General features: G+C 28.9%; 4 protein-coding genes across 4 annotated transcripts; 1 reads left to right on the forward strand and 3 right to left on the reverse strand.

Moving 5' to 3' along the window:
- Window positions 1-407: 407 nt before the first annotated feature.
- On the reverse strand, window positions 408-1,434 carry OCT59_027831 (uncharacterized protein; the record flags this gene model as incomplete). The annotated part of the gene is made up of 5 exons (XM_066137251.1): window positions 408-426; window positions 513-544; window positions 856-1,090; window positions 1,245-1,329; window positions 1,413-1,434. The coding sequence occupies 5 exons, from the start codon at window positions 1,432-1,434 to the stop codon at window positions 408-410; spliced, it is 393 nt and encodes a 130-aa protein (XP_065993657.1).
- A 363-nt stretch (window positions 1,435-1,797) lies between these two features.
- OCT59_027832 (uncharacterized protein) lies at window positions 1,798-2,874 on the reverse strand (the record flags this gene model as incomplete). Its single annotated transcript, XM_066137252.1, has 4 exons — window positions 1,798-1,835; window positions 1,993-2,113; window positions 2,266-2,423; window positions 2,661-2,874. The coding sequence occupies 4 exons, from the start codon at window positions 2,872-2,874 to the stop codon at window positions 1,798-1,800; spliced, it is 531 nt and encodes a 176-aa protein (XP_065993658.1).
- Window positions 2,875-5,276: 2,402 nt separating this feature from the next.
- OCT59_027833 (uncharacterized protein) lies at window positions 5,277-5,803 on the reverse strand (the record flags this gene model as incomplete). Its single annotated transcript, XM_066137253.1, has 3 exons — window positions 5,277-5,428; window positions 5,503-5,681; window positions 5,799-5,803. 3 exons carry the CDS (start codon window positions 5,801-5,803, stop codon window positions 5,277-5,279), a joined length of 336 nt encoding a protein of 111 aa, XP_065993659.1.
- Window positions 5,804-6,179: 376 nt separating this feature from the next.
- Window positions 6,180-6,752, forward strand: OCT59_027834 (uncharacterized protein; the record flags this gene model as incomplete). The annotated part of the gene is made up of 1 exon (XM_025309855.2): window positions 6,180-6,752. One exon carries the CDS (start codon window positions 6,180-6,182, stop codon window positions 6,750-6,752), a length of 573 nt encoding a protein of 190 aa, XP_025188745.2.
- Window positions 6,753-14,572: the final 7,820 nt, after the last annotated feature.

Here is a 14,572-nt window from a genome sequence, read left to right on the forward strand (position 1 = left end):
TTAATCGGAGAATTATCTTTCTATCACAAGAATAGTGTTAAATGAGTAGCACTCCACCCAGTGTTTATTTTTCATCAAAAAATCACTGTGCAGGTGGCGCACAACGTGTAAAATTTTTATGTGCGGCATTTGGATAAACTGTACATAGCTACTCCGCTGTGACACATTGGTGCTCAATCATATGTATGCGGCACTGGTATTAAAAAAAAAAGAAATTTTATATTTATCAGATTTTGTCCATATGAAAAAACTACGCACAGCTCCGTGGTAACACATTTGCGCCAAATCATAAAAAAATTACTGTGCGGCATTAAAATTTTTTTATTAAAATTCATTTTATTTGAAATTTATTTGAATTATGAATTTGGTAATATTTATAGAAATCAAATTAAATTTCACCCCAAAAATCAATCCAAAATCTTTTTCCTGTAAAATGTTATAGTTTATATGAGATCACAAAAAAAAGCGTAAAAAAAAAGAAAAAATTACAAATAAAAAAATTTGATAATTACAATTGTTCATTATATTTTTCATTAATTTGATACTTTCATTGCCCAATAATCGTATGCCTTATTCCAATCAAACCTGCGAAAATTGTCGGGTCCATTTAGTAATATCATTAAATGTTTGTTTAATGATTCAATATTCATTCTGTTTCTTAACCGGGTTTTAGTAAGTTTGTGCTGAGAAAATATTCTTTCAACTTGCGCATTGGATAAAGGAACAATTAACGAAATTTTAATTAATTTAGAAATATTTGGAAACTCGTTTGAAAAGTCTGGATACATATTAAAATATATTCCCATCCTCCTGCTGCATCTCGACCTTTAATTTGTTTATATAATATTTCGCTACCTTCCATTCTTGCTTTACATTGTCACCATTAATTATTTTTTCCACTATATTTCCTTCATCGTCCATCTTATCTACTCCATAATAATCAGAAAGTTTTTTGATATCATCATTACCATAATTTCCTAGTTCATTTTCTTTTATAGGTGACAATTTGAGGTCGAATATGCGAAAAGAATGATACAAATCAGATTGAGGGAATCTTGATTTTATGCTATTAATTATTGCTTCAGAAAAACTTTTAATAAATGAAGGTAATTTTCTGACAAAATATTATAATCTTGCACATATTTTTGTAAATGAGTGCCATATGAACCATCAAATCCAATAAATTGAGCCGTTATCGCATCATATGTTGTATCCAAATGAATTTTTATATCTGCAAAACTTACGATTTCGTCAATATAAACATTAAATCTGCAAGATATTTTGTAGAGATGACAAATTCCCAGTCTAATTCATCAAGTAAATTCTTGGCTAAATGTGGTTTTTTCATCAAATTCAACATCGTAACGTAATGCATCAATCACCGAATTCAATATCTGGTGTAAATTCTTTACACCATTCGACATTGATAGCCATCTTGTATTAATTATATTAAGAATAGCTAGTTGAGGGCTAGTGTTTGGATCCGAAGCGGTTTTATCCGGTTTTTATCCGGTATCCGTTTCGGTTAATTCAGGATGGAACTATCAGAATTACCAATTTTTTGATTCATAATATATTAAATATTCTGGTCGAAATTATAGTCTATTCAGAACTGAGATTTACAATCTTTTTTCGGCAATAATCTCATTTAAAATATTTAAGATTTTATCCGGATCAAAACACTATTGAGGGCTAATATTAACATTATTATTAATATGATTATTGTGACATTCTTGACATTTTTTAAAAAATCGATCTAATCTAAAAATAGCAGTACATCTGTTCTTCTAACGTCTCCTATATCATCTTTAAATTTTGCATACGTCGAAAAGAACCTGAAAAATAGTAATATAATCTTTTAATATAAGTTTCGTAATGGTTAAGATATGAGATATGTTTGGCTGCATCTTTGCCAGCCAAATGTAATCTATGTGCAATACAATGCACAGATGTAATAAAAAGGATTAATTTTTTCAAATCGTTTAACAACACCTGTTTTTGTGCCAATCAAAGTGGCAGCCCCATCACTCCAAAAATGTAATAGATTTTCTAATTTTAACCCCTTAGCAATAATAAAATCTTCAAATTTAATGTAATTCCAAATTAACCATTCCTAAATATCGTGTAACTGGTACATTATGAGAGATATGCCGAGATACAATAGCTAAATGTTTTTCATCTGTAATAGAATTCGTTCATCGATCATGATACTCCAATTATTCGAATTTCTTATTTCTTCACATAATGCTTTTCGATTACATATACAATAGCTACTTCAATTTCTTTTGCAGATGTATTTGAGAGGTGAGAGCCATAATCATTTAATTCTGATGGTGAATCTTTTATAAGAAGTGATGGTAATTGTAAGGCTTCGGGAGTATTATTATAAAGTTTCATAACATCAGAATTTTTTCTATGGAAATCTATTAATTGATATAAATCAGGATAAACAGATAACGCTAAGTATTTTTTGCCATGAAATATATGCACTGCATTTGCGTTATAATTTTGATTTTTATTAGTATCTCATTGATTTAAAAATTCAACCCTTATAATATTTTGATTTCGTCTTGCTTCAACTTCTGCTTTGTTGTTTTAGATAATTATTCGTTCCTTTTGCAAGTTCATTGATATATTTTTTTTTGATTCACACCACTTACAAAACATGAATAATGTTCCATCTACATTCCTATATGCATCATTTCCATTATCCATCCATTTTGGGTCAGGATTACTTCTATTTTTACAACGTTTTACCAGATGGTTTTGATGAGTCTGGCTTTTCACTTGATGAAGCTTCACAAGAAGGTTCACATTGTTTATTTTTACCTTTGCGGGTGGTTGTGCTTCAACAAATGAAAAATATCTTTTCATTGTTATGAAACAAAGAAAAAAAAATGAATGAAAATTGCAAGTTTTCTATTTTTAATTAGTGTTAGTTTAATGCTGTAAAACACTTTTCATGAGATGATTGTCAGTATTTGGTGTTTATACCTGCGAGGTGAACGTGAAATATGTGATAGAAAATGATCATTGCAACTGTGCGCAACTGTTCGCAACTGTTCGCAACTGTTCGCAACTGTTCATAACTGCGCGCACTGTGCACACTGTGCGACAACTGTTCGCAACTGTGCGCACTGCTCGCATAGGTAAAATTTTTCTGTGCGGCACAGCGTACATCATCGCCAAAAAAGGTGTAAAATTTTAATCATGTGCGGCGCACACATGCCGCACAGTGAAAAACAAACACTGGTCCAGATTTATTTATATACTAACGATTTAATTATAATATGCTTTACTCAAAATATTAGACAAGGAAATTTATCATATATCGATGAAAATGTTATTGAGTAAATGAAACAAGATGTTCTACGAGACATTAAGCAAGAATTAAACCAAAATATAAGAACAATGTAATGACATCATTGGTCAGAGATAATAATGTTGAAGATGATAGTAGTGGTAGTAAAAATGATAATAGATAAAATAATATTTTATTAACAATATTTTATTGTCACATTCTAAATTTAGTCCACTGTCCATCGGTGATAATAAATTAAATTTAGCGGACGGATATTTTGCTCGTTTAGAAATTTGCATATAGAATATAGGGTTTTTATCATATTAAGAAAATATCAATACCAATCGTGTAATAAGTAAAGCTTAATTACTAGTATTTGCTATATGTTTGCTAGTTACGTGAAATTTTATTTGCCTGTTTATATTAAATGTTATTTTATCGCTAAACTTATTGCATATTAGGAATTATTTAATAAAACTTTACAAGTAATGAAAATAAATAAATGACAAAAGATATGAAATGGAAATGATTTAGCAAGCTTCTAAAAAAATGAATCTAATCTTGATGTTGCACAAGAATTTATGATATTGTTACGAAATTGCAGTAACTGATCATTTCGTCCCTAAGTAATTATTAATCACCAGAATTAGTTAGTTTATATTATTTTATTATGTATTTATTGTATGTTTTATTTGTTAGATTTTCTAGTGTTACAATAGATTATATTGTTAGGACATTTATTATTAGATCATTTATGTTTATTTGATAAATTGGATGATTATCGATTATGTAAGAAGGACGACTCGGGACCTAGTACGAGTTGACCCATGGTCAACCGATGCACAAGTTGACGCATAGTTAAGTCTTCCACTGGAATTTTTCATTATATATATCCTCAAGATTGAGGAGGGAGGAAGTAAGTTAGAAGAAAGTTTGGAAAAGGTTTTTTGTAAGTTCCTTAAGTCTCCGTTAATTCTATCCAGTTTTTTGAACAGATTTTCGAATCTTTCGTAAGATCAACTTTTACTTTCGAAAAAAATTTGCTTAGGAATTTATTCCAGAGCCAATAATCATATTTCTTGTGATTATTAACGTAACATTTAAATAAAAATTGATTGTCATACCACGTATAAACTATCACATCATTTTTATTTTCTGTTATCACACTGCGGTTAACGTAACAATATCAAATTTAAACCAATTAAATGTGAACTTTTTGTAATCTAATCTACTTTTAATTCTTATTCCGTAACGTTGGAAGGTGGTAAATATATTTATTTAGGTCTGATGTATTTCGGGCGGATGTGTTTACAGTTGTTTTGCAATGCAAGTTAATGTAATTTAAGTAAATGTTAATTTTAAAGTATAAACTTTATGAATAAATTAATTTAGGGCCGATGGAAATTTTTATTGGTTTGTATGGCACAGTAAAATATACTATGAATTTATTTGCTATTATTTCCAAATCATTCTTGTTGTCTACAATGATAAAGTACCAAGATCGTTGCGTGTGAGTATGTTTTTATAATGCAGATTTAATAACAACAATAACTTGACTTTGAATTCATATTTTTTAGTACAATAAAAATAAACAAAAATTTTAAAAATCTTTAACGTACACAGCAAATTGATTACCGATTGCGAATTTTAAAATCTATTCAGTATTGTTGTAAACTTAAAAGATTCTTACGAGTGACGAAACAAAAAAGGCTAATATTAGTTATACTTCGTATGTATATTGTATATTAAAAGTACAACAACTCTAATTTTATATAATAACGTACGGCAATTGTATTATCTTCGATATTCATTTCCTAATGTTGCTCAAAATTTATTAATTTCACTGAACACAATTTTTTTAAATTTTATATACAATTTAATCAAATAACCATTAAATCGTTTTTTAAATAACTTTCTTTAATTATGAAGAAATTTTTTATTTTAATCATTATTATTTTTACAATTTTATTTCAATTTATAAACGAAGTAAATACTCAATTTGCTCCAAGTGATGGAGCTCCAGTAACACTGCACCAAAAAATGAAGGAGTTGCTCCAGCTCCAGGAACTACCGCACTAAAAGATGGAGGAACTGTTCCAGGAACAGCACCAATAGATGGAGGAACTGCTACAGTGCACCAAAAGATGGGCTCCAGCTTCAGGAACTGCACCACCGTCAGTAACAGTAAACTGTAACCGGACGAGCAACAACAGCGGCAGCACCAAACGTATCAACAATAACATCAACGGTGTCATCAGAAGTTGCAAATAAGATGATAACTGCTTCAATTGTTGGAGGGATAATTGGTGGTTTAATTTTAATTTTTCTAGTTTTTTTAGTAAGAATAAATCGAAGTTTTAAAGCAATTGCAACCCTTGGACTGAATGATAACGAAATAGAAAAATTATTTTAAAGTCCTGGAATAACGAATAATGAATTATATTACTTAACCGTTAAAGTCCGTCATGTTTATTTACTCAGGATCTTTATTTATTACAACATTAAACAAAAAAAAATTGATTACGAAAAATAGCGTTACAGAAAAAAAAGGAATATGTTTTTAAAACATAGAAAATCATAAATTTGAATTTCTTCAACGTGCTAGTCCCTAAGAATGTTATTATGAAAAACTTTGCACAATAATTCAAAATCAAATAGTCTTAAAAAATTAGATATTAATAAAGTGAACAAATCGATGCAATTTGTAATTACTATTTGTTGCTGACTTAGCCAAGTCTTTAAAAACTTGTTGTCACCTGATCACCACGTTGAGGTGCAGCAACATTGATCAGGGGGGAAAGGGGAAAGCGAGAGGGAAAGGGGAAAACGAAGGGAAAGGGGAAAACGAGGGAAAGGGAGAACGAGGGGAAAGGGGAGAATGAGAGGGAAAGGGGAAAACGAGGGGAACGAAGGGAAAGGGAAAACGAGGGGAAACGAAGGGAAAGGGGAAAACGAGAGGGAAAGGGAAACGAAGGGAAAGGGAAAACGAAGGGAAAGGGAAACGAAGGGAAAGGGAAAACGAAGGGAAAGGGAAACGAAGGGAAAGGGGAAAACGAAGGGAAAGGGGAAAACGAAGGGAAAGGGGAAAACGAAGGGAAAGGGGAAAACGAAGGGAAAGGGGAAAACGAAGGGAAAGGGGAAAACGAAGGGAAAGGGGAAAACGAGGGGAAAGGGGAAAACGAGAGGGAAAGGGGAAAACGAGAGGGAAAGGGGAAAACGAGAGGGAAAGGGAAAAACGAGAGGGAAAGGGGAAAACGAGAGGGAAAGGGGAAAACGAGAGGGAAAGGGGAAAACGAAGGGAAAGGGAAAACGAGAGGGGAAAGAGCAAGGAAATACACGCACAAACTCACACACAAACCTACACACAACAACCCACATACCTAAAGAAAGACGTAAAGAAAAGGAGCCTAAGAATAAAGAGAAAACCCAGACAGAGAGACCTAAAAAATGAAGATAAAGAACAATGAAAAAAAAGAAGATAATGAAAAAAAAGATAAAGAAAACCGACATATTTATATTATTTTCAAAATTATATACTCATGAGTCATGACAAAACCCACATCAAGATTACGTGTTACATGTTATAAGGAATTATTATTTGCATGAGTAATTTTTTCACGTAACTGACGTAAGTAACTTTTAACTACCATATAACAATATAACATTATAACATATTGACTTTGTTCAATATTCTATTTTATATGGTTTACCATAATCAAATTATAAATTTAAGCAAAAATTTATAATTATCAATATATCTAATGTTTGAATGTATTTATTTATAATCATCATTTTCTTTTATTTTTTTTCATTTGGCTGAAAAGTTCGTTCAGCGATCTTTAATTTTTATCGTTTGATAATTGTGAAGCCTCTGATATTAGATAGTTCTTCTGTAGTTTCGGTAGATTTAAATAAATTTAAATAATTTCTTTACTTATTATTTGTTATGGAGAAAATTTATTGACATTAATACAAACATTTTATCGTAAAACAATATTCGCTTATTACGTTTAGAAATTTATAACTCATAGGAATGAAAATCTAGTGAAAAGTCAGGATAGTCGGGATAGTCGATGGTTAATATTCTGTCTAAATATTCTGTCCGTTGTTTTATTGTGGATATTACAATGTCCCAAAGATCCCAAGGACATTCCAAAATTAAAATGTCATCATAATAATTTTGAAGATGGTAGTAGTGGTAGTTAAGTTTATTTATTTATTCTTAACATAGAAGGATTCCTAAAATTCTGGTGAACATGACTTTCAGTTATTATTGACATTAATCGGACCATTTTATAGGATCAATCAATTGTTTATCATGTGATAAATAATGCGTATACGCGATTACAATTCCTCATTTTTTTTAATTGAATTATCATTTTATTTTTAAACATATCTTATATTAGGAATTATTTAAAAACTTCAAAGAATACGAAAATAATAAAGATATTTGAAATTACAAGATTCTAAAAAAAAATGAATTTCAAATCAATTAAAATGTTATACAAGTAATAATGTTATTAGTATAAAGTAATTTTATGGATCAAATTTAAATCAATTAAATGTATAAATTAGTATTTACATATCTATCCTCTACCGAGGGCCTTCATCCCTAACCTATACTGATTTCTATCCTCTACCAAGGGTCCTCACTAAGGTTGAAAGACAACTTTGTCTTATTGAATTATTGGTAGTGCAATAAGTGCAATATACGTAGTCTAGGCACCTATTAATGGATACTGTTAATTCATTTAAAGAGCTCTAATAGTAAAAGTTTTTGTGAGTGCCATATGCGTCAATTCTATGTAGCTAGGAGGATGATCTGATAGTTCAATAATTTATTACCTATTAGTTTTATACAACCAATAGTTTTTTATGCCTTTTGTTATTATTAATTTATTATGTTTTATCATTTAATTTTTTTATTATCAACCACCGAAAAAACATCTCTTTTGACAAATTTTTTTCCAATAAAAAAAAGGAATAAAAGTTTTTTTCAATACGCTATTTAAAAACAACTCTCTTGAAATTTTACATCATATCGTGCAATGATTAGTACATTAACAGACCCAGCGGCGATTTAATAATGATTATGATATACTCAATAAAATCAGTGGCTTGTGTTAGTTTCTGTCTCCTATTATAATAATAGGTTGTTCATATGAATAAGATGTATATTAAGGTAAATAAATACGTCATGATTAAGTAATTAAAAGCTACAAAATAATCATACATATTGTATCTTTGATATTGTTGAGTAATAGATTACAAATATTGATATCAATTATACTTTTTATACTTTTTATATGAAAAGCTTGTGCAACAAAAAAAAATAATATTTATTTCTTTTTTTTTAATATACATCTCTTTCATTCCTAATACCTTTTTTTTCGCGCGCAAATAAATACTTTCTTTTCAAATAAATATCTAATAAATACCTTTTTTTTTCGCGCGCAAATAATCTCCTCACGTCACGCGTCAGGTACAACATATATCGAACAAAAACTTTTTTTTAAGACGGAAAAAAATATATCAACATCAAGAACTATATTTACTGGTGGGACTGCCTTTGAACAACATATGGGTAACGAGTTTCGCTAGCTATTGGAAACTTATTTTGTAAGTGAAAAACCACTCCAACTACTCCTGTCAGTTTAGACGCTTTTGTGGTTCTTTTTTACATGTTTTCTGCTGTCTATCACACATTTTATTCTTTCAATTTTATAGACATTTAAGATCATCAAGATGATGCCAAATTTGGTCTCTATTTACGATAAGAGGACAAGCTAACACTAAACGATGCTAGGTCATATCATTAAGTAGTAAGTATAAATTATAATAGTTCGCCGGATGGACGTATGTGTAAGTGTGCACTGCAGGGTTCACTGAAAGTCTTCCGGATGGTGAACTGTTATGATTGACATAGGGGTTTATGTGCTCGTAGTACGTACCATTTGCTACAGGCTAGTAGCTAGCTGCTTTTGTGCACGAAGACATAGCTACAATGATGCCATATAGGTGATCCCCAAGCTGATCCATATGGAAGGGAAGGCCAGGTTCCCGTTGGAAATGACACATATCTCCTATGCCATGTCACTTACTTAGTAATTGTTATTGAATACTATATGAGTCCATTTACCATAGATCCTATGATGGCCACATGGGTGTCCTGGGGTTCCCTGCTTAGGCATAATTAACAGGGTGGTAAACCTCATATGGTATGGGGTGATAGTGACTAAAAAATTTTGTAAATTTTGTAGGGCATGTATCAATTCATTTTTTCTTTAAAATAGGTGTCTTAGCGTTGGCACACTTCCTAGACAATTGTGGCTATTAATCAGGGTAATTCTGAAGGGCAGTTGAATATGTGAACTGGGATATAGATTTTTACTCCTATAGATAAATAGAACTTTTCAATTATAGAAGTTTTCTTTTTTAGTTTTATTTTTGGTTTATTTATTTTCTTTTTTATTCTTGTTGTTTTCTTTTTCCCTTTTAATTATGGATATAACTATTTTTTCTTTTTCGTTTCTCATTCTGTTTGTGATTACATTTATATTGACTTAGTAATTTTATGCTATTTTGTTAAATATGTAGCTTTTTTTTTTAAAAAAAAAAGATAATACCGTTTTTTACATTCATGATATCTTTATAATTAATTGGATTTGGGAAAATTTTAGTGTATAAATGTGTATGAGCGTATGAGGCTATATATATGATAATAAAGTACACAGACATAATTGTACTAGTGTAAAAAATATATAAACAATGGTTATCATCAAAATATAACTAAAAAAATTTATTTAGGAATTTAAGCTGTATGTAATAACTCTATTTATATAAGAAAAAAAAATATTTCGTAAACGTTTTTCTTTAAAAAAAAAAATGAAATACATTTCATGAAAAAATTTTTAATAATTCAGGTTTGAACACTGTATATCGTTCTTTTTCTCTTTCAAAATAAACGGTCCATTAAACTAGTTAAACCATATTCTTGAATATACCAACTTGTAGCATAAATAGATATGGTAATAATTAAAGCCGTAAATTCTTTGATTAAATATATATAAAAATCCCATAATGTATCTGAAGAATTATCAGTCATGGCTTGTGACTTGTATAAAGTGAAATAAGTGAATAAGTGAAACGAAAAAATTTGAAAAGATACAATAAAGTAAATTAAAACTTACCTCTACAAATTATATTTTTTTTCTATCAAATTATATTTGAAAAGCGAGATATAGTTTTCTTGTTTTTCTTTAAAAACTATAATAATATTAAGTGTTGCTTATATATAAATATAAATATATATATTATATATCAGATAAGAATTTATTATGTATAAATAAAAAATTATAAAAATTTAAATAAACAAAAATTACATTTTTATTTTGTATGTTTTTTCCGGAAAAAATTTTAATTTACATTTAAAAAAAGACGATAAATAACAAATTACGTAACAGGAAGTACTCCTTTTTTTTTTTATACATGTATGTTAAAAACTACTGCATTAACACGCCGAATAAAAAGATCGGTCATTAAAATTTCCAATTATATACATTATATTAATTATACATAATATATCTGATATGTAAAATAATAAATACCTATATAATTAAATTATTAATAAATTTAATAAATTATATATATACTCTTCATTAATTCCCATAAATTGTGATAAATTTTTTTTTTATATTCTTAAATGTAATTGAAAAATAAATCAATGCACGATTTTTTTTCTCATGATGTATAACTGAAATGAACTCGTTGAAGATAGGAACTGTGAAAGTCATGGAAATATTATAGAATCTATGTTTTGTGCGTTGAACTATGGTATTGCCGAATTACAATAAATGAACATAAAATAAAAATTTAATTATCTGGTTATCATTAAATGAATATCATTTAATTAGTTAAAAATTACTTACATGATTAGCCGTATTTAGTCTTTCTTAATTATAATTTCTGTAAATAATGAAAAAATGAAAATGAAAATTCAATACTTCAATAATAATAATAATAATGAATGTTGCATCATAATAAAAGAGGGAGTTCAAATTACCATAATTCCTAACCGTCCGCCGACTTCTGTTACTCCAAGCCTTTCTTATAACTTTCCAATGTTCTTTCGTCAAATATTGAACCAAGAATCTTAAGTGCACAAAATCAAATGTATTACATCAAAAGGTAAACCTTTTACTATATCAATGAGAGAATGAAGCATTTGATGGAATCCTGGAATCATCAGGAGATGGATACATTAATGCCATGTCTATTCCGTAGAATTTAGAATTTGGAAATTGTGGCGCAACACCTAAAATGAATGACCCGTTTTCACATCTGTAAAAAAAAAGTTATGGTTTAATATTTCGTTTTTTTATGAGAATTTAACATGAACCTACCCAACATCTAAAATCTTTGCGCTATTTTTAACTTTTCCTCCACAGGGCCGAAAAATTTGTATCTGAATATTAAATGTCTTAATTGAATTCTATTTATATGTCCATTAATCATTATCCGATTATCCGATAGTAGAATTTCTTAAGATGCCATCGTAAGTTTTTTGGGTCAACTAAACGAATAAAGGAGAAATATATCTGGAAATATGATAAACTGCATTGTGAAATTTCTGAATTGGAGAAGGACGATGTTTGAAGTCAAGATGACAATTTCAGTTTCTTTACGGATCATATAAGTTTCCATCGATGCTAATATTTTGAATGTACAATACAAAATAATATTTATCGTAATTTAAAATCTGCAAGAAACCTCTATCAATTTGTTATTTATTTAATTCAGATATTTCGGTGGGTGTGTTTACTGTTAGATTATTGAGGTTTAATGTTAATTTTAATACTGTACATAAACATAAAACAGATAACCTTTACAGTATATTTTATTTGTTTTACAAATGGAACGGTTACCAACCCTAAAGCAAATAAATCAAATGTAAAAATTATTACAAGTAGAAAATGAATTTACCTTTGTTAAAGACACAAATCGGACTCAAACTCGTAATGTAACGCCAAAAAAGCATCCATTTATTGAGAAGAACGATAAATCATAGTATTATTGCTTTGCTTGTGAAAGATTTTAAAAGGATAAAGATATTAATTTAAGAATAATAATGAGTTCGTACTCACTGGCAAGATATATGGGATTGGATTTGATTAAACTTGATCTCCACTTGTTCAGAATTTTTTATAAATATGTGCTAAGGGATTAATTGATGTTCAAGGTTCACTTTTGCATAACAATCTATACAAATATATCGTAATTATCACACTTACTATAAATATATTTGTGGATTTAAATTGAAATCCTGAATGTTTTCATCCTAAATTTGTTAAGAGACTCTTAGTATTTCAACAAAAAAAAAAAATTTAAAATGTAATTGACTAGATCTTAGACTAGAATCGAACTAGCCAAAGCACACATGCTCTCCACCAGGATAAGATGTAAAAAAATAAAAATATATCTGTTTGCTTAATCTTTTAAACACATAGAAGAAAGAAAAGAAACAGAAAAAGAAGAGAAACACCTTACAATATGTAAGAATCTAACTAGAGCTATGACTTCAATCACCAATCGACAAACTAAGAGGATGCTATGGCTGACCAGCCGGGAGACAGGGGCACATGCTATGGGTTTATCACGTTTCCAATAAACCAAGGTCGTCTACAATCATATGTGGGTCTAGAAAGTTCAACCATCTTCATTATACTGGTGACCAGATGTAAAACCTAGAAATCACCAGAAAAAACGGGTGTTTTTACTAATAAAACTGCAAAACAAACTCGAGAGATACCTCGTTATAAAATTTGAAAACCCAAAAATGTGGATTTAATATATATAGAAAAATAATCAGTGGACAAAATTACGTAATTATTACAGATTATTCGTATTGATATTTTGAAATGACTCAGATTCTGAAATTACAGGTGTTGTTACATAATTTAGAATAGTTATATCTTCAAGTACTCGCCCGAATTTCAAATCAGAAACTATCAAGAAATCAAAATATAAAAATGTCTCACTTGGTATAGGAGTATAAAAATCAATATATAAATCTCTTCTAGAGACTTTATTCCAACCAATAATCGAAAGAAATTAAGTTATTAAACAAGAAAGTTAGCTTCATGATAATTTAGTAGGGACTGCTTCTATACTTATTTTATATCTTATATAATTCTTTATAATTTAATCAATAAAAAAAAATCAAATTTATTATTTAAATAAATATATTTTGTATTCTCAAAAATATATTCCTAGCACCTTATTTAAAAAAAAAAGCATCATATTATCTTGTTAATATATTTAATTTTATCCGTGATACAACAGACAATTATTACTGCAACAAAAGCAGACATCCGCGAAACAGCCCACGCGTCACGTCGTAAATTTAATATAAGAGAAAAGGATATAAAAGGGAGAGGGAGAAGAAAGGTGAGAGGATGGAAAGAGTAAAAAGGGTAAAAAGGAAAGGGTGAGAGAGAAAAGAATGCAAAGAAATTATAATGGTTTATATACATCATTTATTGACACTAAACTACGATCGAACGTTTCTAATAAATAATAGAAAAACACTATTTGCGCTTTAAATAAACTATAAAATACCATCGCATTATTAACTAAAAAATACATAGCCAATAAATTATTGCAATAAGTTAGGAAACCATATTGCAGTTCAAATTAAAAAACTCACAAGGAAAGTGATTTATTTAGGTTAGAATAAAATTTCGTATATACAAAATATACAAAGGCAAAGTAGAACAATGAATTTATGAATTCACATGACTCAGACAATTATTGTCCGGAGAAAAGCGTTGATCGCTAATTGAAAATAGCAAACATATCAATATGAATGTTTCAAATTACTCATACTTTATAACATATAGTTTGAAATTTACATTTTATATGGACTAGCATTTTGCATAATGTAATATAGCTGCTATTGAATATAATATTATTACTAATGCGTATCCCAATGAAAGGTTTTTTTTGTTCTGTACATATCTCATTCCTATGCTTCTTATTGAAGCCTAAAATTTCAAGTGAATCTTCGTGTGTCGAATTGATATATATATATAATTTTTCGTTTGCTATGCAAAAATAATAGAGATTGCATGTAAGCTGATTCAAAAAAAAGTAGGAGTATTCAATTAACAAACTTATCAAATGCAAATTGCACTCTGTTAGCATATGTGTATCCATAGAAATCTACAAATTCTTTCTCAGTTACTAATGCACTGTTTTTCTTATTCTTTATAC

This window comes from Rhizophagus irregularis, chromosome 7, assembly GCF_026210795.1.
Source record: "Rhizophagus irregularis chromosome 7, complete sequence".
Lineage (NCBI taxonomy): Eukaryota > Fungi > Glomeromycota > Glomeromycetes > Glomerales > Glomeraceae > Rhizophagus > Rhizophagus irregularis.